This window comes from Gopherus evgoodei, chromosome 2 (genome assembly GCF_007399415.2).
Source record: "Gopherus evgoodei ecotype Sinaloan lineage chromosome 2, rGopEvg1_v1.p, whole genome shotgun sequence".
Classification (NCBI taxonomy): domain Eukaryota; kingdom Metazoa; phylum Chordata; order Testudines; family Testudinidae; genus Gopherus; species Gopherus evgoodei.
Window position 1 is genome coordinate 299,036,355 of NC_044323.1, and position 19,650 is coordinate 299,056,004.

General features: G+C 48.5%; 1 protein-coding gene across 26 annotated transcripts in view; it reads left to right on the forward strand.

The window, feature by feature from the left end:
• The window catches only part of SCRIB (scribble planar cell polarity protein), a 234,895-nt gene that overhangs the window by 197,429 nt on the left and 17,816 nt on the right, over positions 1–19,650 (forward strand). For 20 of the 26 annotated variants that reach the window (XM_030554133.1, XM_030554135.1, XM_030554134.1 and 17 more), the window contains 5 exons: positions 6,797–6,961; positions 7,718–7,857; positions 8,195–8,232; positions 9,197–9,271; positions 19,396–19,447. In XM_030554133.1, the coding sequence (XP_030409993.1) occupies positions 6,797–6,961; positions 7,718–7,857; positions 8,195–8,232; positions 9,197–9,271; positions 19,396–19,447 (470 nt within the window). Of the gene's footprint in view, positions 1–6,796; positions 6,962–7,717; positions 7,858–8,194; positions 8,233–9,196; positions 9,272–19,395; positions 19,448–19,597; positions 19,633–19,650 lie in introns of all 26 variants that reach the window. The other 6 variants (XM_030554146.1, XM_030554147.1, XM_030554152.1 and 3 more) reach the window with 6 other exon arrangements.

Consider the following 19,650-nt stretch of genomic DNA (forward strand, 5'->3'; position numbering starts at 1 on the left):
TATGGTTCGTGTGCTGAAGGTGGCATGTGAGCTGATTTTCAGTGGCACTCACACTGCCCAGGTCCTGGCCACCGGTCCAGGGGACTCTGCATTTTAATCTAATTTTAAATAAAGCTTCTTAAACATTTTAAAAACCTTATTTATTTTACACACAATAATAGTTTAGTTATATATTATAGACTTATAGAAAGAGACCTTCTAAAAACATTACAATGTATTACTGGCACATGAAACTTTACATTAGAGTGAATAAATAAAAACTCAGCACGCCACTTCTGAAAGGTTGCTGACCCCTGCTTTAGTGCATCTGGCATGAAAATATCTTGCAACGCGAGCTACAAAAGTGCCACGTGAATGCCAGTTCTCACTTTTAGGTAACATTGTAAACAAGAAGCAGACAGCATTATCTCCTGTAAATGTAAACAAACTTATTTTTCTTAGTGATTAGCTGAAAAAGAAGTAGGACTGAGTGGACTTATGAGATCCAAGTTTAACATTGTTTTATTTTTGAATGCAGTCGTTTTTTGTACAAAGTTGTACATTTGTAAGTTCAACCTTCATGATAAAGAGATTGCACTACAGTATTTGTATTAGGTGAATTGAAAAATACTATTTTTTTAATAATGCAAATATTTGCGATCAAAAATAAATATAAAAGTGTTGTACATTTTGTATTCTGTATTATAATTGAAATCGATACATTTGAAAATGTAGAAAACATCCACAAATATTTCAATAAATGATATTCTATTATTGTTTAACAGCACGATTAATTGCGATTAATTTTTTTAATTGCTTGGCAGCCCTAGTTTAGATTAAAAGTAAAACAAATTTATTAACAAAAGGAGAGAGGATTTTTTGTAAGTTCAGTATAAAGGATAGAGTCAGAAATGGTAACAAGCAAATAAAAATGAAAAATGCTTTTTAGAGACTAAAATTTAACAAGACTACAGTCTTGGTTCAGGGTAGGCTTCTCATCACACTGCCTTCCAGCAAGATGGCTGATCAAGCCCACTTGTCAGGATCTCCCACAAAGTACAAAGTCCTTGGTTTCTTTGTGTTCTTAGGCGAATTTGGGATTCTTTGCCCCTTTCTTTTATAGTCCAGTGAATTCTTGAAATGGATTTTTCTGAAGATTATTCCTCAAAATAAAGTTCAGTCAAGCAGTGAGGAAGGCGACATGCAGTCTGGTGGTGAAGGAAGCTCCATGCTGGTTTCTTCCCCTGCTACTGTTTGGTAAAATGCAAATTAATCTGTTTCCTGTAATCTCCCCCCTGAGTATGATGCTGAGTGGTGTCTCCTCTCCTAGTTGGCTTGATGCTCCTGTTTACTTTCTAAGTAAATGGGATTCCCACTGTCTCTTAATGTACCTTGGAAATAACTTCCAGATGGCAGAATCACATTCCTTTGGCTAAGGTGAGGTATCTTTAGCCCTGCCTGGCAGACACACTTTGATAACATAATTTCCGAAACGTCTGTAATTTTGAATTTGTCCCCTGTACATACAACATGCAATAATATTAATTATCAGTATGATATTAGCTTTCTGTTGAAATCTTTCAAGACATTTTTTAGATACAGGTTATTACAGTAGTGAGTTGGGGTACACTGAGCTGAAACATAGTACCAAATATCAGTGACCCTCTTGCATTGGGCTGGTGTTGGGAGGGAGGAATAGCTCAGTGGTTTGAGCATTGGCCTGCTAAACCCAGGGTTGTGAGTTCAATCCTTGAGGGGGCCCCTTAGGGATCTGGGGCAAAAATTGGTCTTGCTAGTGAAGGCAGGGGACTGGACTCAATGACCATTTGAGGTCCCTTCCAGTTCTAGAAGATTAGTATATCTCCATTAATTATTATTATGTTGGGGTCACTCCAGTCCATTCCAAGCCCCATTCAAAGAACACAGAGTCTGACACACAGCAAATTTCCCAGACTCAAAGGCACTATGTACTTCTTTCAGGGAGATTTAACATATCAAGAATGTAAATTTGTATCCACCTAGCATAGCTGGGCCTGTTTGCAATAAAGATGGATGGAAGGATGGCATGCTGTGTCTGTAGGTGAAGTTTCCAATCATCCCCTTGCTCTGCATGGACATTTAGAAGTAGTGTCTGCATAACCTGGAGAAAATGATCCCAGAACGTCAATGTATGAGACTGGGCACACCCTCATGCCTGATGTTCCTCCAGCAGCAGGAGCACATACTGAGTTATAGCATCATCAAGCTCTTTAATGACATTATAAGGACTCAGTGTCTTCAGACTCTGACATCTCTTGAGTGTCAGACGTTTGCCAGACAGATGCTGGAATTATATGAGTACCACCTCCCTGCTGACACCATTTAACACAAATAACATTTCAGAACAATCAGGGTCTCAATACTAGAGTCAGGCTACACAGAGCACAGTAGAATTGCTTACCAACAAGCACTTGATCTGCAGTACAACCTGCTTACACATCAGAATCAACAAGAAGGTCGAGCAATCCTGTGTCTCTCCCAAATTTCCCAAGACATGCAATAAAACAGCACCGAGTGTGCAAAACATCCAGGCAAATCACATTGGTAGTATCATTTCATATAGCTGCTGATCCATGGTCTGAACAGCCTGCTGCTGTCCTAGAGCTTCTGACGTTTCCTTACATTCAGCATTGTAATACAGACTGTGGGTGTGTCAGCTGCTTTGGAATCCACAACTGCTATATATGAAACTGTTCTGTATGTGCTCTGCTTTGTTGCAAGCTTGTGGTTGAAACCAGTCCAAAATGGAATCATCTAAGTGTGAAAAGAATCAGCATCATTTGGTACTGGTAGTAGTCTTAAGAGACTCCAGGAGAGATCTCTGACAGTGTTCATTTGTAGGTGACAAGAGTTTATTTCCTGAAGTACTTTTCCATGGCAAGTGGGTTCTGGACATGTTGGAGATCTTTTCAAATGCGCCACACTGCCCGAGAGACTCTGATTCCTGGGAAAGTAACTGACCTTTCTTTCCCATGTTTCAGTGATATTTCTGTGATACTGGGCTAATTGCAGAATGTTCTTGAAATACAATTGTAGCTATTGAATGGAAGATATCAGTTTGAGCATTGGCCTGCTAAACCCAGAGTTGTGAGTTCAATCCTTGAGGGGGCCACTTAGGGATTGGGGTGGGGGCAAAATCAGTACTTGGTCCTGCTAGTGAAGGCAGGGGGCTGGACTCGATGACCTTTCAGAGTCCCTTCCAGCTCTATGAAATAGGTATATCTCCATATCCTTTCCATCAGTGGTCTCTACATTGATGTCTATATTATTATTTCCTTCACTGATGAGATTACCACTAGCGTGAAATGGGATAATTCCATTTGGAGTGAATATCCTCCCTGGAGACTTTCTACTTCGGGTTTTGCAGCACGAGTGATGAATCGTTTCAGCTCATCATAAATGATGCAGAATCCATGAAGGTTTACTATGTTAATTACAGTTTGAGACCCAGACTCATGGTGTAGCCTTGCAAGATGACAAAAACCAGAAAAAAATCTTTGAATACATTGGTAGCTTTGAGCAGTAAACACCACATTAAAGTGTTGAAATTAACTCTACAATAAAAACTGTAGTTGTAGTCACGTTGCCATGTTTTGCACAGTGCCAGCACTGTGCAAAAAAGGACACTTTCTTATTTTGGATGCCATTGTTTCACCTCGCCTAAAGCTTACAGCACCACTTGACAAGTCCACATCATACCTCGTCTAAACATATATAAAATAAGCTTTAAAATGATATCTGGTGTGTATACGGTGGATACATGAATCTTCAAAAATATAGCCCTTCTTGAAGACTTGCCACAGGCATACTATACCCAGTAATGTAAAAATTAAATGATGGCCCCCCAGCACATCCACAAACACATCACACACCTGACCTGAGCCCCTAGATCAGCACTGAATATTTGCTTTGGTTGTAGTAAAGGTGTGGCATTGCATTGTGAGGGGGGTGAATGTGTAGTATGTTTCCTTCTCTGCTGGGGACAGAAAGAAGTTTACTGCAGAGTCAGCCCCTGCACTCAAGGAGCTCTTAACCAAATCCCTTTAAAGCAATTAATGAAAGGAGATGCCCCTCATGCAGAGTGGGTGAATAAATGCTGCTGAGGGACCTCTCACTCCCAGTACCCTATTTCTTGAATCTAAACTGTCACTCTTACTGTGGCATTAACATTGAATGCTTTATTTGGAAAATAACCACTGGGCATTGCATTGTTCCCATCATATTGGGAAGTAGCCAGATGTGCTGGTGGGTATAATGCAGTGCCATCCCCAACACCAAATGCTCAGCACAAAACTTCCTCATTCTGTGGCCTAATGGATAAGGCATCTGACTTCAGATCAAACGATTGAGTGTTTGGGTGTCTACATTGCATTGTAAACCCAGGTCTGTGGGACCTGGGCATGTGGACTTATTGTTTCCAAGCCAGTGCTTGAGCGTCCACACTGCATTGTAAACCTGGGCTTCCCGTTGCTGGCACCCAAGTCTGTTAGCTGGGCTAATATGTCCATACTGCATTACGCATACCTTCTGCCTTGGGTCTGCGGCTTGAGCTTCATTCACACTGTCAGATGACAGGGCTCGCTGTGACCCATCCCCCAGTAGAGTGTTAGGACCTAGGTCCTGAGTGCTCACTAACCCAAGTCTGTTAGCTGGGCTAATGTGTCCATACTGCATTACGCATACCTTCTGCCTTGGGTCTGCGGCTTGAGCTACATTCACATTGTCAGATGATAGGGCTCGGACCCATCCCCCAGTAGAGTGTTAGGACCTAGGTCCTGAGTGCTCACTAACCCAAGTCTGTTAGCTGGGCTAATGTGTCCATATTGCATTACGCATACCTTCTGCCTTGGGTCTGCGGCTTGAGCTACATTCACACTGTCAGATGACAGGGCTCGCTGTGACCCATCCCCCAGTAGAGTGTTAGGACCTAGGTCCTGAGTGCTCACTAACCCAAGTCTGTTAGCTGGGCTAATGTGTCCATACTGCATTACGCATACCTTCTGCCTTGGGTCTGTGGCTTGAGCTACATTCACACTGTCAGATGACAGGGCTCGCTGTGACCCATCCCCCAGTAGAGTGTTAGGACCTAGGTCCTGAGTGCTCACTAACCCAAGTCAGATTGATTTGTGTGTGGATAGAAGGGGGTCTTGGGTCAAACCTGAGTCAGACACCAGGCGGTATAGACATTCCGGTTTTGGAGGTCAGACTAGATCTAATGGTCCATTCTGGCCTTAAAAATCTACTAATAATTCTGACACGCCACCATTATCATGACAATTTCCAAGGGACTCCTGACTCAGAAAACTCCCACATTCTTTCTTCATTCTTTCCCCGGAACTTTTATATAGCATTCCAGTTCCACAGCATTCTTGGGGATTTGGCTGCCAATTAAAGGCCCTTCTTGCCCTGTGTTTAAAGACCCTTGAGGTGGAGTACGTCCTTGTCTGCTTGCTACCTCTCCATGGCTGTGTTTGCATTGACAGAGAGCCTGTAATTCACCATATTTTAGTTCCCCCCACTCCCAAATGAGATGACATGGCACCATCACAGACACCTGAGCTCAGTCTGCTCTGCAGCTTCCTGTGTTACTACCACACGAGGCGGTGCACTTCTGGAGAACCACATCTCCTTGGTTTGCCAGAGTTGGCTCAGTCTTAGGTGCAGTGTAACAGTGTTCAGGGGCCAGGGCTCAGGTCTCCCTCCGAGGGGACCCCATATACAACTCCATGAGCTACTTGGTAGATGGAGGTTTAGGTTGCCCTTCAGTCTCACTGTATTTCTTATATTGCACAATGCAGATTGTATCACTTTCTGTCTAATCTTCTGTCTTCTGCTTCTTTCCAGTTCTCTGGTGTGTGTTCCCACCACTACCCACTTTGCTTAGCCTTCCCCCATGCCCTCTGCCATCAGTGCCCTGTTAGGATGCACACCCATACCCACATGCTGGTCTCTGGCGCCTTGTGGGACATGAGCACCCCTGGACTCCTCTGCTTGTGTACCCTGTGAGGCTCGACCCCCCCCCCCCCATCACTGCCATGTGTCCCCTGTCAGGACACCCACACACACCTACATTGGCACGCATGTCTAGGATGGGTGTGTTTGAAAGGTCACGGGCACCCGCCAGTGGGGGAGAAGTGTGTCCACAAGGGAACGATACACATCGTTTGAACTCCCTCCACTGCTCTGAAGCACACACATGCCCTCTTGTGAACACACTTTTCCCCGATGTGTGCCTGTGCCATTTTGGATACACATGCATCCAGCATATGGCAAACACAGCCCTCCCTTGGGCGCCTGTCCATTGTCCTGGGCCCCCTTCCCTTTCTGACAGGTGCACACAGACACCCTCTTCCCCCTCAGCATGCATCCATCCTGTTTGTCTCACCCCCTCCCGCTTGTGTAAGCACCTCGTCAGTCCCTCCACGTCTGGCGTGCCTGCCATGTCTAGTCCTTCCCACCCAATACATACCTGCCGAGAGCAGAAGTCAGAGTCTAACCACTGGGGTTGGGAAGGGCCGTCCCCATGGGCAGGTTATTCCTGACTTGCACACCAGGGTGTTCTTGCCCCACTCTCTGAAGCAGCTGGTGCTGGCCAGGCTCAGAGATGGGAGCCTGGTCTGATCCCAGCCAATACCTGCATCAGCCCTTCACTCCTCCTCTCTCCAGGGTACATTCCAATCTCTTTTTTCTCTCTCTTTCTCTCTCTCTCTGTGGTCGCCTGCTATGATGTTCATCACTACTATCTTCTCCTCCTCCTCCTCCTTCTCCTCCTCCTCAGATCCTCCACTCTTGAAGACAGTATTAAACAGTACGAGCAGGATCTGGCCAGGAAGCTCTACCAGTCCCGACAGCGGGCACCTGCACCAGGGGCCAGGCCAGCTCAGGTGTCTAGCCCAGGGCAGAGTCACGTCTCAAGAACCCCTGGGTCAGGAAGTCAATCCAGGTGTGCACAGCCCCTGCCCCTCCAGTTGCATGTTACACAATCCCTATCTGTATTCCTGCCTCCTACTGCAGCCATATTTGCTGCTGCTCTAGGAGTGGGGAGAAACACCCTCCTCCTGCTGCAGTGTGCTAGGGCCCATTATCCCCTGGTTCTGCAGGCTGATGGCAGTTATCTAACCAATGAGAGGGAGAAGGTCTCCAGCTTGGGGAGCCTCCACTGCTAAGTGCAGAGCCCATCCTGCCATTGTCAGTTCTGAATTTCACAAATGCCAGAAGAGGGGCAGGATGCAGCAGCACTGATGGAGTGTGAGGGAGATCAGTGTGCCTGAAATAACCCTCATGCCCTTGCGGTTTATACCTGCAATTCCCCTCCCTTCTTCTGGCCTGGATGATTCCCTGTTACATCCCCAGGCACCTCTGGAGAGCCCTGCAGCTTCTCACTTGGGTGTGCGGCGCGCAGCTAGGTCTGTCCTATATTCACACATGTATGTGTGTGTGTGTGTGTCAGGAGGAGGTTAATGGCTAATCATAGCAAATTCAGCTGTTTTCTGAATTCTCTCCCACACTGACTTTCTTTGTCTGCCACAACATATCCTCACCCTCTCCACAGAGAGAACGTGGGAGCCAGTGCTCTGTCCCTGCCCTCTGACATTCAGCCCCAGACCCATGAGCTGGCTGCCAGGCACAGAAGAAGGCATTACTCATAATTCTCTTCAGTGATGCTGATGTTCACTTTCTGCCCCTTCCTCTGAGGCAGGATGAAGTCTCTGGAGCAGGATGCCCTCAAAGCCCAGATGGTGATTGCCAAGTCCAAGGAGGGGAAGAAGCGCAACACACTGGACCAGCTGACTGAATCGCCTTCACCTGCCCCCACCCCCTCCCCAACGCTTCCAGAAGGTACTGTGCACCACGGCTTCCTGGGAGTGGGGATAGAGGCCAACATCTGTGTGCCAGCCAGGACTCTTCCAGATGTCTTCTAGGCTGAGGGAGCACTTCTAGGGCTGGGCTGGAATCTTTCAGCTAGGATAGTCCTGGCTTGTATGATACTGACAGAGTCAGATCCCTTTGCCATGTTATTCTCCAGGGAACCCAAGCCCGAGAAACAGGAGAGAGAAATGACCGTGTGGCTGGGAGGCTTGGCATAGCCCTTTATAGCGCCTAGGCGTGCTGCCAAAGAGGGAAGGGTACATAATGCATTCCTCATTAACGAGTGCTTCTGCCTCTTCTTTTGCAGATTGCAGCCCCAGGAATGTCACTTCACCAGGGAGGCTGGTAGGAGTTGCTGCCACCCCTCTCTGTCTTATCTCTAAACCTGGGATACCTACCCACTGACCCTCCCACGAGCCAGGGAGGGGAGAATGACCCGTATGTCTGGGATGGGGGATCCTCATTCATAGACTCATCCCAGACCTGGGGCCGCGACACAGGCCATGAGAGTGAGCCACCTGGCCCCATGTGCTCAGCCATGCCTGTTGCTGAGAGGCCCAGTTTCACAGCTGAGATTTGGTCTCATTTCCCTAGGTTCTCATTTTACTTGTCTGTGAACCCTCCCGTTCCCACACATTCCATTTCCATCCCCTCTGCTTCTTCAGCTCAACCTCTGCGTTTTACCCTCAGCAAGCCTTTCATGCCTGAGACACCTTCTACAAGCCTCACAATACCTGCTCCCAGCTGTTGTGGTTGTTTTTTTCAGTACTTTAAGTGGCCCCAGCTGAGATCAGTGCTGGGCACTTTACACACACACTGAGAGACAGAGTTCACTGAGTACGAAGACAAGACAAAGGTTAGAGGGAAAAGCGAGGCACAGAGAAGGGAAGAGGCTTGCCCCCGGTCACAGAGTAGAACTAGGAATATATGGTTTAAAATCAATGAACTCCATGGGAGTTTGCCATTGATTTCAATGGAACCTGGATTTTCCCCAGTTCAGTGTGTGATCCAGTAGACCACACTGTCTATGCCCAGGGTTTTAGGACACTCCTGTCCTTTACTGGCCCTGAGCCTCAGCGCATGAAGGATTATATCCCAGAGATGACTTGCTGCAATAGACGATTGTTCATGCAGGTCCTGGTGCCACCTTTCAGAGATGAGAGGTGTCACCATCGCCTTTCCCCAAACTGTTCCTTCTGCCCTGGTCTCCTGATAAGCCTTTCCACAGTGTACTGCAACCCTCTGCTTGCTGCTGATCCCTCGCTCACTCTCTCTTTCTCTCTCTCTCTTCTCTTGCTGTCCCTTCCAGTCCATGTCTGAAAAGAAGTTTGACTACCGGGAATTTGCCGCTATTCCTTCTTCCAAACCTGTTTACGAAATTCAGGTATAAGCTGCATGCAGAATTCCTGTCTTCACTCAATTGCCAACTAAGCAATCAGGGTCTGGTTCTGGTTGGCTTGCCCTCACCTGAAGCTCTGTTATGTGACTTAGAGGTCTAATAGGGGGTCTCTCAGGGTGGGGATGTGTACTGTGGGTGAAATGTCTTTGGAATATGGCAGAATCATGGTGTACGTCACGGAAAGAGAGTGGGAGAGCCTGGATCCCATCCCACCTCGTGGGACATCTAGAGACCAGGTCATTAATTCATTGTTCTTAGCAATCATGCCAAAGAGTCTCTGCAGCTCCTTCTGTGGGTGGAGCTGAGACAAACGGGGCTGCTGATGCAGTCTCCCTGACTCTTCTGGGATTAAGTGGAAGCCTGACTAGCTGACATGCTCGTGGCCTTTGGGCATCTTCAAGAAACTGAGCTGTATTCCACAGAACATGTTTCCCTCTCTCGTGACCTTGAAGATCTCCCTTCTAAGTAAGAATCATTCATAAAGGACCATTGTGATGGGTGATGCCAAAGCTTCCCAGGAGTTTCTTCTCCAGCTGACTAGGAATGAAAAGTTCCTCTTGCCTAGTACAGGAGAAGCCTCACAATCTACTGGATGTTTGTGCACAACTAGCAGTTGTTGCAGCTGCAGCTTCCATGTAAAACCAGAGAGTTTATGCCAACCAGAACTCCAATTTACCTTTCCACCCTCTGTTCCCCAGACTCTTTAGCTGAGCAGCTACTGCTAATGAGAGATCTGGTACCACTCTGGACCTGACAAGGAACCACAGAAACAGAATTATTGAGACAGGAAACTAGTCCTCAGAGCCCTTTCCATGCAGGATGCAGTGGTGTGGCATGAGTAGTGACCTCCCTCTGACCTGTAAGAGCAATTCATGAGTTACTCATTTTAGCAATTTGCTGATCCATCAGTTCAAGCTCTTTATTACAAGCAGTCAAATGGGATTGTGGAAAAATCAATCCAAATAACAAACAGCTGGATTTTTTTTAAATCTTGTGGATTTAAAGCATCCATTGTTAGCACTGTTAAAATATCACCACACACCTCCTAATGCTTTTAGGGTTACCAAACAGGGGATTTGTGGGCAAAAACGTTGGTGCCAACATCTGACAAACTGTTTGAGTGAGAGGCTGTTGACCCTGACATAATTAACAAATAGCTAAGCACCAGGGAACTAAACAGAAGAAATGTTACGACAAGAATGCCAAACAGTTATTCCATTGCAAGTTGGAGGAATATTGACTTCAAACCAGAATGTGGCTGACAACCTGCCAAGGAATAGCTGTACCAGCAGCACCAATGTTACAAACCCTGAGGGTCAGTCCTATGCAAGGAACTTGAGACATCTCCACAAAGCCAAAGAGGACACTAGAGCTCTGCTTTCTGAGGACCTCCAGAATGCTGCTCCCAGAAGGAACACACCCCCAGCCAGTCACTGACAGTGAAATATCAGGGACAGCAAACAGACTCCAGGTGACAGATCCACCTCAGCAGCTGAATAGACCACTGCAGAGAAACTGAGCAGTGGTCATGTGGTCAGAGGCATCGGGCCTCAGAGATAACAGTTATGGACAGCTGTCTGTAGCAGAGAATAATCCTCTCATCCGTGCTGTGTTAGGTCATCTCCCCAGCCACCAGCCTCAGTGTTTCTGTCTAGATATGTCATTAACAAGCTGTTTGTCTGGGGTGGCTGTTTTGGCTGATATTAGGGTTAATTCACATTGATTTTCAAAAAGGAAGATGTAACAGTAGCCCCCAGGGGTATTACCTTTGTTACCCTGGCCCAGGATGGGGTGGGAGCCAGCAAATGAAGAGTAGTTTCCCAGCACTCATTTATTACAGCGGTAATTTGCTATCAGGAGGCAAAGATCTCAGGCCCAGGAGTCTCACCGTTTATCCTCCAGAGCTAGACTGGCATTAGCAGAGCTCAAGGTAGCAGTTATGGGTTTGGTCTATACTGTTATTCAGGGTTATCCCTTAGTTACAATTTTGGCCAGCCTCAGATGGTTACTGCTCTGTAGTCTCTAAATGTCTTCATTGTGACCACAGGCACAAATCATTTTCAGACACCTGGGCCAGATGAAGAGAGAGGGACAGAAATGTAAGTGCTGATGTTGGGAAATCACTGCTGAAACAGACTAATCATTCATAAAATCAAAGGACTGGAAGGGCTCTCTCTAGCTCATCTAGTCCAGTCCCCTGCACTCATGGCAGGACTAAGTATTATCTACACCACCCCTGACAGGTGTTTGTCTAACCTGCTCTTAAAAATCTCCAATGATAGAGATTCCACAACCTCCCTAGGCAATTTATTCCAGTGCTTAACCACCCTGACAGAAAGTTTTTCCTAATGTCCAACCTGAACCGCCCTTGCTGCAATTTAAGCCCATTGCTTCTTGTCCTAGCCTCAGAGATTAAGAAAAACAATTTTTCTGCCTCATCCTTGTAACCACCTTTTACATCCTTGAAAACTGTAATCATGTCCCCTCTCAGTCTTCTCTTTTCCAGACTAAACAAACCTAATTTTTTCAATCTTCCCTCAGAGGTCATGTTTTCTAGACCTTTAATCAGTTTTGTTGCTCTTCTCTGGACTTCCTCCAGTTCGTACACATCTTCCCTGAAATGTGTTGCCCAGGACTGTATACAATATTCTGGCTGAGGTCTAATCAGTGCAGAGTAGAGCAGAAGAATTACTTCTTGTGTCTTGCTTACAACATTCCTGCTTACACATCCCAGAATGATTTTCACTTTTTTTGCAACAGTGTTACACTGTTCAGTTATATTTAGCTTGTGATCCACTATGACCCCCAGATCCCTTTCCGCAGTACTCTCTCCTAAGCAGTCATTTCCCATTTTGTATGAGTACAACTGATTGTTCTTCTTCGACTACTTGCTCATGTCGATTCCATTATAGGTGTGCATGCGCTCACATGCATGGTTGTCAGAGCCTTTGGCTTAGCAGTACCCGTGGGGCTGGCTATGGCCTCTGGAGTGCCGTGCTCATGGTGCAGTATATCAGGCACTGCCGGCCCTGCGCCCTCTCAGTTCCTTCTTACTGCCCATGGTGGTCAGTCGGAGCACTTCCGTCCCTTGCTTCACAAGTAGTCAGCATTTTTCTTTGTCTGTTCAGCCTTGTGCTTCTCTGCAAATAGTTGTCAGTGTTAACTGTTTAGTTAGATAGTGTCCCAGCAGGGACTTTGCCCCTGACGGGGCATGCCCCGATCTCCAGGTTTCAAGCCCTGCTTGTCCTGTAACAGACCTATGCCTGTAGTGACCCACACGAGAATTATTTGCAGTCCCTCGGGGAAACCCATATAAGGGAGCGCTGTTGTATCTGCCAGAACTTTCATCCACAGACCCACAAGGAGCACGACAGCCACCTCAGGGCCCTCTTGATGTAGGCTGCTGTGCATCCAGCTTCAGAGCCAGCATGGCCCAAACTGGAACCCAGTGCTTCAACTTCGGTGCGTAGCACACTTCCAGCACTGGGGTCCTTCTGGCACCGATCACCGTCACCGGTGCCGAAGAGGAAGCCTAAGAAGATGGCACCAGCCAAGCCCGACCAGGGGACTGTGGGTAAAGGACCCTGTTTGGGCCTTATGCCCACTCCAGACCCATTGAAGGGTTCAGCCACGGGGGGTTCCTCCCTCAGAAAGGACCCGCCACCAACTCTGGGTAGTGGTGAAGGACCTAAGCAAATGGCACAACTGGCCCCCTATGAGGGCTCGGCACCAGAAGAGTCCACAGCGCCTCCGCCGTGTGTAGCAAAGGACCAGGCTAAGGCTCCCTTGAGGGCAAGTCCACCAGAAAGGCCTCACACAAATCAGATGAGTGACGCCGGTCTCCGGAGCCAAGACAGAGCCAGAGGTCACCACGTTCTTGCTCTCCACATCAGCCCAGGTCTCCGGCTAGTCATTACAAGTTGCCAGCACTGCGCTCTTGATCTCCGTCGTCGCGCAGAGGTTCACCCAGGCATTGTCGATCACCCCAGTACCAGTTCTTGTCTCACCATTGGTTACCATCACTGAGACCTTGAGGGCACTCCCCGACACCACTCCCCCTACCCCTGGCACTGGTCAGACTGGTGCAAGCACCGGTCTCCAGCAGCAACCATGAGCCATAAGACACAAGGCTCCACAGCCCTTCCCTGGTTGCCGCAGGGAGACAATTTCGCAGGCTCGGAGGCACAATTCAGTCTCTTGCCCAGACAGCATTGTCTAGGAAGGAGTATGGCAGAAAGAGATCTAGGGGTCATAGTGGACCACAAGCTTAATATGAGTCAACAGTGTGATACTGTTGCAAAAAAAGCAAACATGATTCTGGGATGCATTAACAGGTGTGTTGTAAACAAGACACGAGAAGTCATTCTTCCGCTTTACTCTGCGCTGGTTAGGCCTCAACTGGAGTATTGTGTCCAGTTCTGGGCACCGCATTTCAAGAAAGATGTGGAGAAATTGGAGAGGGTCCAGAGAAGAGCAACAAGAATGATTAAAGGTCTTGAGAACATGACCTATGAAGGAAGGCTGAAGGAATTGGGTTTGTTTAGTTTGGAAAAGAGAAGACTGAGAGGGGACATGATAGCAGTTTTCAGGTATCTAAAAGGGTGTCATCAGGAGAAGGGAGAAAACTTGTTCACCTTAGCCTCCAATAATAGAACAAGAAGCAATGGGCTTAAACTGCAGCAAGGGAGATTTAGGCTGGACATTAGGAAAAAGTTCCTAACTGTCAGGGTAGTCAAACACTGGAATAGATTGCCTAGGGAAGTTGTGGAATCTCCATCGCTGGAGATATTTAAGAGTAGGTTAGATAAATGTCTATCGGGGATGGTCTAGACAGTATTTGGTCCTGCCATGAGGGCAGGGGACTGGACTCGATGACCTCTCGAGGTCCCTTCCAGTCCTAGAGTCTATGAGTCTATGAGTCTATGAGCATGAGTGGGCTCCAGAAGGTGCATCAGTGGCATTGGTGCCGACCTGGCACCAAAGCCAGTGGCCATCCAATGGCTGTATTGGAACACATGGGGCGTTCCTGTCATGCCGGTGCCCCATTCCCATCAGCCCTCAGTTGCCGCATCAGACAGACCACAGGCAGTGCCCCCAGCATCTGCGGCTCTGGGCTCGGTGCAGGACGTCCCGAAAACCGCCTCGGGTGAGGAGCCAGTACATACCCAAGGCCACCCTCCCCCAAGGCCACATCACCTAGCCCCCCACAGCCATCCAGTCATCTTCTTCCTCCCCAGACAAAACGGTAGTGGAACCTCCAGAGCTAGCCCACCTGAAGATTTCTGCCAGCATTAGGCTCTGCTCCACAAGGTGGTGGCTAAATTGTTCCTCCAAGTGAAGGAGCAGACAGACATGCTTTTTAATGTGCTCTCTGCATCAGCCCCAACCTGGGTTGCGCTCCTGGTTCACGATAGGGTCCTGAATATCGCCAAGGCCATCTGGCATACCGCGTCTTCCATCCCGCCCACGTCAAAAAGGGCGGAAACAAGTACTTTGCCTCCACAAACGGGTTCGAGCACTTATATACTCACCCGCCATCGGGTTCATTGGTTGTGTCGGTGGCCAGTGAATGGGACAAACGTGGCCTCACCAGTTCTACCCCTAAGAATAAAGAGGCAAAAAAACAACGTATTCAGCCGAAAGATTTATTCTATGGCTACCCTCCAGTTTCGGGTGGCAAATCACCAGGCCCTCTTGAACCACTATAATTTTAACATGTGGGGCTCTCTCCTCAAGTTCAAGGATTCCATGTCCCATGAAGCGGCCCAGGAATTTGCCACCCTGGCGAAGGAAGGGACCATGGCAGCCCAGTCTTCTTTCCAGATAGCCCGGGACACCACCGATTCAGCTGCCCTAGAGTTCTCTTCACGAGTGGTCAGGCGGAGCAGTTCCTGGCTCCAGACTGCCAGCCTGTCCCAGGAGATGCAGGCCTCAATCCAGGACCTTCCGTTTGATGGTGTTGGCCTGTTTTCTGATCAAACGGATGCATGTCTGCATGGCCTAAAGGACACAAAGGCGACCTTCCGTTCCCTGGGATGCACACGCCTCAGTCGTCTAGGCAGCCGTTCTGGCCTCCCCCACCTCCTAGTCAATGGCAGCCTCTGCAGGGGCCTAAGAGGAACAGGGACATTTCAAGGAAGGTCGGTCTTCGCCCATCCTATGACAGTGCGGTTTCTGAAAGGTCTGGAGTGCCTTTACCCACATGTCCAAGACCCGGTCCCTCCTTGGGACCTGAAACTTGTGTTTTCTAGGCTCATGGGCCCCCCCTTTGAGCCCCTGGCTTCCTGCTCCCTTCTCCTGTTATCCTGGAAGGTCTCCTTTTTGGTTGCTGTAACTTCAGCCTGTAGGGTGTCTGAGATCAGGGCACTCACATCAGAGCCTCTGTATACGATCTTCTATAAGGACAAGGTCCAGCTGCATCTGCACCTGACCTTTCTGCCCAAGGTCATCTCCCAGTCCCACACGAATCAGGACTTATATCTTCCAGTTCTTTGCCCGAAGCCTCATGCAATGGATGAGGAGCGCAGGCTGCATACCTTGGATGTTAGGCAGACTCTGGGCTTCCACATAGAGAGGACGAAGCAATTCTGTAAGTCTACGCAGCTGTTTGTTGCTGTCGTGGACCGAATGAAGGGTCGTCCAGTGTCTACCCAGAGGATCTCGTCCTGAATCACAGCTTGTATCCGCTATTGCTATGAACTGAAAAAGGTGCCCCCACCACCGACTGTGACGGCTCACTCCACTATGGTGCAGGCCTCATCGGCGGCCTTCCTCGCTCAGGTGCCAATCCAGGAAATTTGCCGTGCTGCAACGTGGTCATTCGTCCACGTTTGCCTCACACTATGCGCTGATCCTGCAAGCTCAGGCTGATGCTGGTTTCAGCAGAGCAGTACTACAGTGTGCAAGACTGAGGGAACCGGGATTGTTTAGTCTGCAGAAGAGAAGAATGAGGGGGGATTTGACAGCTGCTTTCAACTACCTGAAAGGGGTTTCCAAAGAGGATGGATCTAGACTGTTCTCAGTGGTACCTGATGACATAACAAGGAGTAATGGTCTCAAGTTGCAGTGGGGGAGGTTTGGATTGGATATTAGGAAAATCTTTTTCACTAGGAGGGTGGTGAAGCACTGGAATGGGTTACCTAGGGAGATAGAGGTTTTTAAGGTCAGGCTTGACAAAGGCCTGGCTGGGATGATTTAGTTGGGAATTGGTCCAGCTTTGAGCAGTGAGTTGGACTAGATGACCTCCTGAGGTCCCTTCCAACCCTGATATTCTGTGATTCTATGATAAGACTGTGAACTCCCAGCTCACCTCCTGCGATTCTGCTTATGAGTCATCTACAGTGGAATCGACATGAGCAAGCACTCAAAGAAGAAAAAATGGTTATTCACCTTAGACTCATAGATGTTAAGGTCAGAAGGGACCATTATGATCATCTAGTCCTACCTCCTGCACAACGCAGGCCACAGAATCTCACCTACCCACTCCTGTAATAAACTGCTAACCTATATCTGAGCTATTGATATCCTTGAATCATGATTTAAAGACTTCAAGGTGTAGAGAATCCTCCAGCAAGTGACCCGTGCCCCACACTGCAGAGGAAGGCAAAAAAACCCTAGGGCCTATGCCAATGTGCCCTGGAGGAAAATTCCTTCCTGGCCCCAAATATGGCGATCAGCTAAACTGTGAGCATGTGGGCAAGACTCATCAGCCAGCACCCAGGAAAGAATTCTCTGTAGTAACTCAGATCCCACCCCATCTAACAGCCCGTCACAGGCCATTGGGCATATTGACCACTAATAGTCAAAGATCAATTAATTGCCAAAATTAGGCTATCCCATCTTACCTTTTTGTAACTGTTGTTCTTTGAGATGTGTTACAAGGGCCATCCCTAGGAAGGGCGTGGGACCCAGGGCAGAAGTGACGAATCCATCACTTCTGGGACTGACCCATCATTTCTGGGACCGACTGCGCCTGGTGGCAGCCAATTGCACTGGCGGCCTGCGGGGCTTGAAGCGATCACCCAGATTTGCCGTACCCAGTGGAGGGCTCTGTGTGTTGCTCATATCCATTCCATTGCCTGCCCTGCTGCCCCTCTGTTGGAGTTGTCGGCAAGAAGGAACCAAGAGGGTGCAGGGCCAGCCGTTCCTGATATACCACGTCATGAGCGGGGCACTCCAGAGGGCACCACAGCCGGCTCTACGGCTACCACTAAGGCAAAAGTATCCGATGGCCGTGCACATGGGTGCACGCACACATACAATGGAATGGACATAAGCAACACATCTTGAAGAACAACAGTTACAAAAAGGTGAGTAACCGTTTTTTTCCTTCCTAAGCAGGGTACTTTGCATTACCTCCTTTTCTCCAGTTTGTCCAGATCATTTTGAATTTTAATCCTTATCAAACATTATTTTTTCCAAGCTCATGCTGAGGTAGCAATGCAAGCCAGGGGAGCATTCTTCCCTCAGGCTACCATGGAGCTGCCTCCACTGGGAGAGGACACACCCACCGATTGGCCAGGCCGTCACCGGCCAGGAGATCTTCTGGAACTCTCACACAATAGTGGCCATGAGTAATGCTTCCTACCACTTTTAAGTGGCTAGGAAGAGACCACATCCCTTCTTGGCATTAATCACACAGGCCTGCCAGTCCGCTTGGATTACAGCATTGCTATTTACCTGCACTAGAAAGCATCAGTCCTGAGGAAACTATGCTGGGGTAACAGCTGCTGCCTCAGCAACACAGGGCACTTCAGGCCCATGCTCCACTCTCTGTTGGCGCCCATAGAGCCCTGCAGCTAACCCAAGATCTCTGTCCTTGTTTCCAAAGCATGAGCAGGTCTGGGTTTGGTACAGCTGAGGCTCATTTCACTCTCCAGGACCTCCCCCACCCTCAGTGAGTCTGCTGTTCAGGCACAATGGGTGAAACTTGAGTGGCAGGAGATGGTGCTTCTTGGGGCTCACCCAAGACCATAGAACTCCCTCCTGCAGAGCCTGGGAACAACCACAAAGCCTTCAGTGTTTTCTAGTCCAAATGCAAAGTGCTCTTGCCCCTCCCCTCCGAAACAACTGCCCAGAACATGTCAGTGACTAATCACAGTAACACCCCTGCTCACACGCTCTCCTCAGGGTGAGAGATGACGAGGTGCAGGGAGGGGCAGTCCATATGTTGGTGTAACTCGGGCAGGCCATGGATCCCTAGCAATGGACGCAGTATATAGAGCTGAATAGCAAAGACTCCAGTGGAGCCATTGTCGTGGAGGAGAGAGCTCCTTTACTCGCTGAAGGACTCTGAGCCTATTGCTCCAGAAAGCCATTTTCCCAGAGAGCTCAGAGATTCTGTATCAAGGACAAAGTGCTAGGTCCCTGTGCCTGCCCCTTTAGCAATAGGCCTGGTCCCTGGAGCACCTCGAGACTTATAGCCCTGAGCAAAATTAGTTTCTTTTTAACTATTCTGAGTCTCACCCTGGCATGAATCCCAAGACAGGGGGCTGCCAAGAAGATCTCTTGCAGAGAATTCCATTTGCTGAAATGTGCCTCCGTTTACCTTGGCCTCTGAAACTAGTAGGAGCACTGGAGTTTCCCCAGGCTGGCTGCTGCCATATGCTGGGCTGTTTGTGCTTCCTGCCTCATCTAAGGGAAAGCGTTTACTGAACCAAAACAGAATGGATTCTGCTGCCGAGAAAGTCAGTCTGACAAGATGCTGCAGGCTGTGGGTGAGAGTCCAGGGCCTTCAGAGAGGCTGTGGATTCTCATTGCTCTTGCTGTCCTCCCCATCTTCTGTCCTCCTTACCTCTCCTGTCCTACCTATTTCTCTCACTTTCTCTTAATCCAACTAGGGCAGCAAGGGGATACTCTGCTGGGCACACTACCTTCCTCCCCTGAATCCAGCCTATGGGCAGTGCTCAAGCTGCCCAACTCTGGCACTGAGCATTAATGTGGGGTCATTTGCTCTTTCACTCAGAATCCTTTGATTCAGCCCCTCTGCCACCAGAGCCTTGGCGATAGGCTATGTCTAGCCGGTAACCATGTCCCTGGTGCTGGGGCAGGCAACTGGGGAGAATGATTGGTGGCTGATGCTCACTGCCCTCTGCTCTTTTCTCTTCCAGTCACCTGAAGCAGTTGGCAATCTCAGATACGTGGATGACACAAATAACACAGGTAAGTTACTGACCTAGCAATAGGGAGCCATATAGCTCCCAGCTCCCCACATCGACCCTCCTAGCCACGGTACTGGGGAGTCCACAGAGTACTGAGGAATCCAGTTTGTTCTGCTGCCTGAAGCAATCGCCTGTTTCTGTCCCATTCTAGACTGAACCCTCCAATCCAGCAGCACTGAATTGTGGGTAGGATTTTTCTGCATT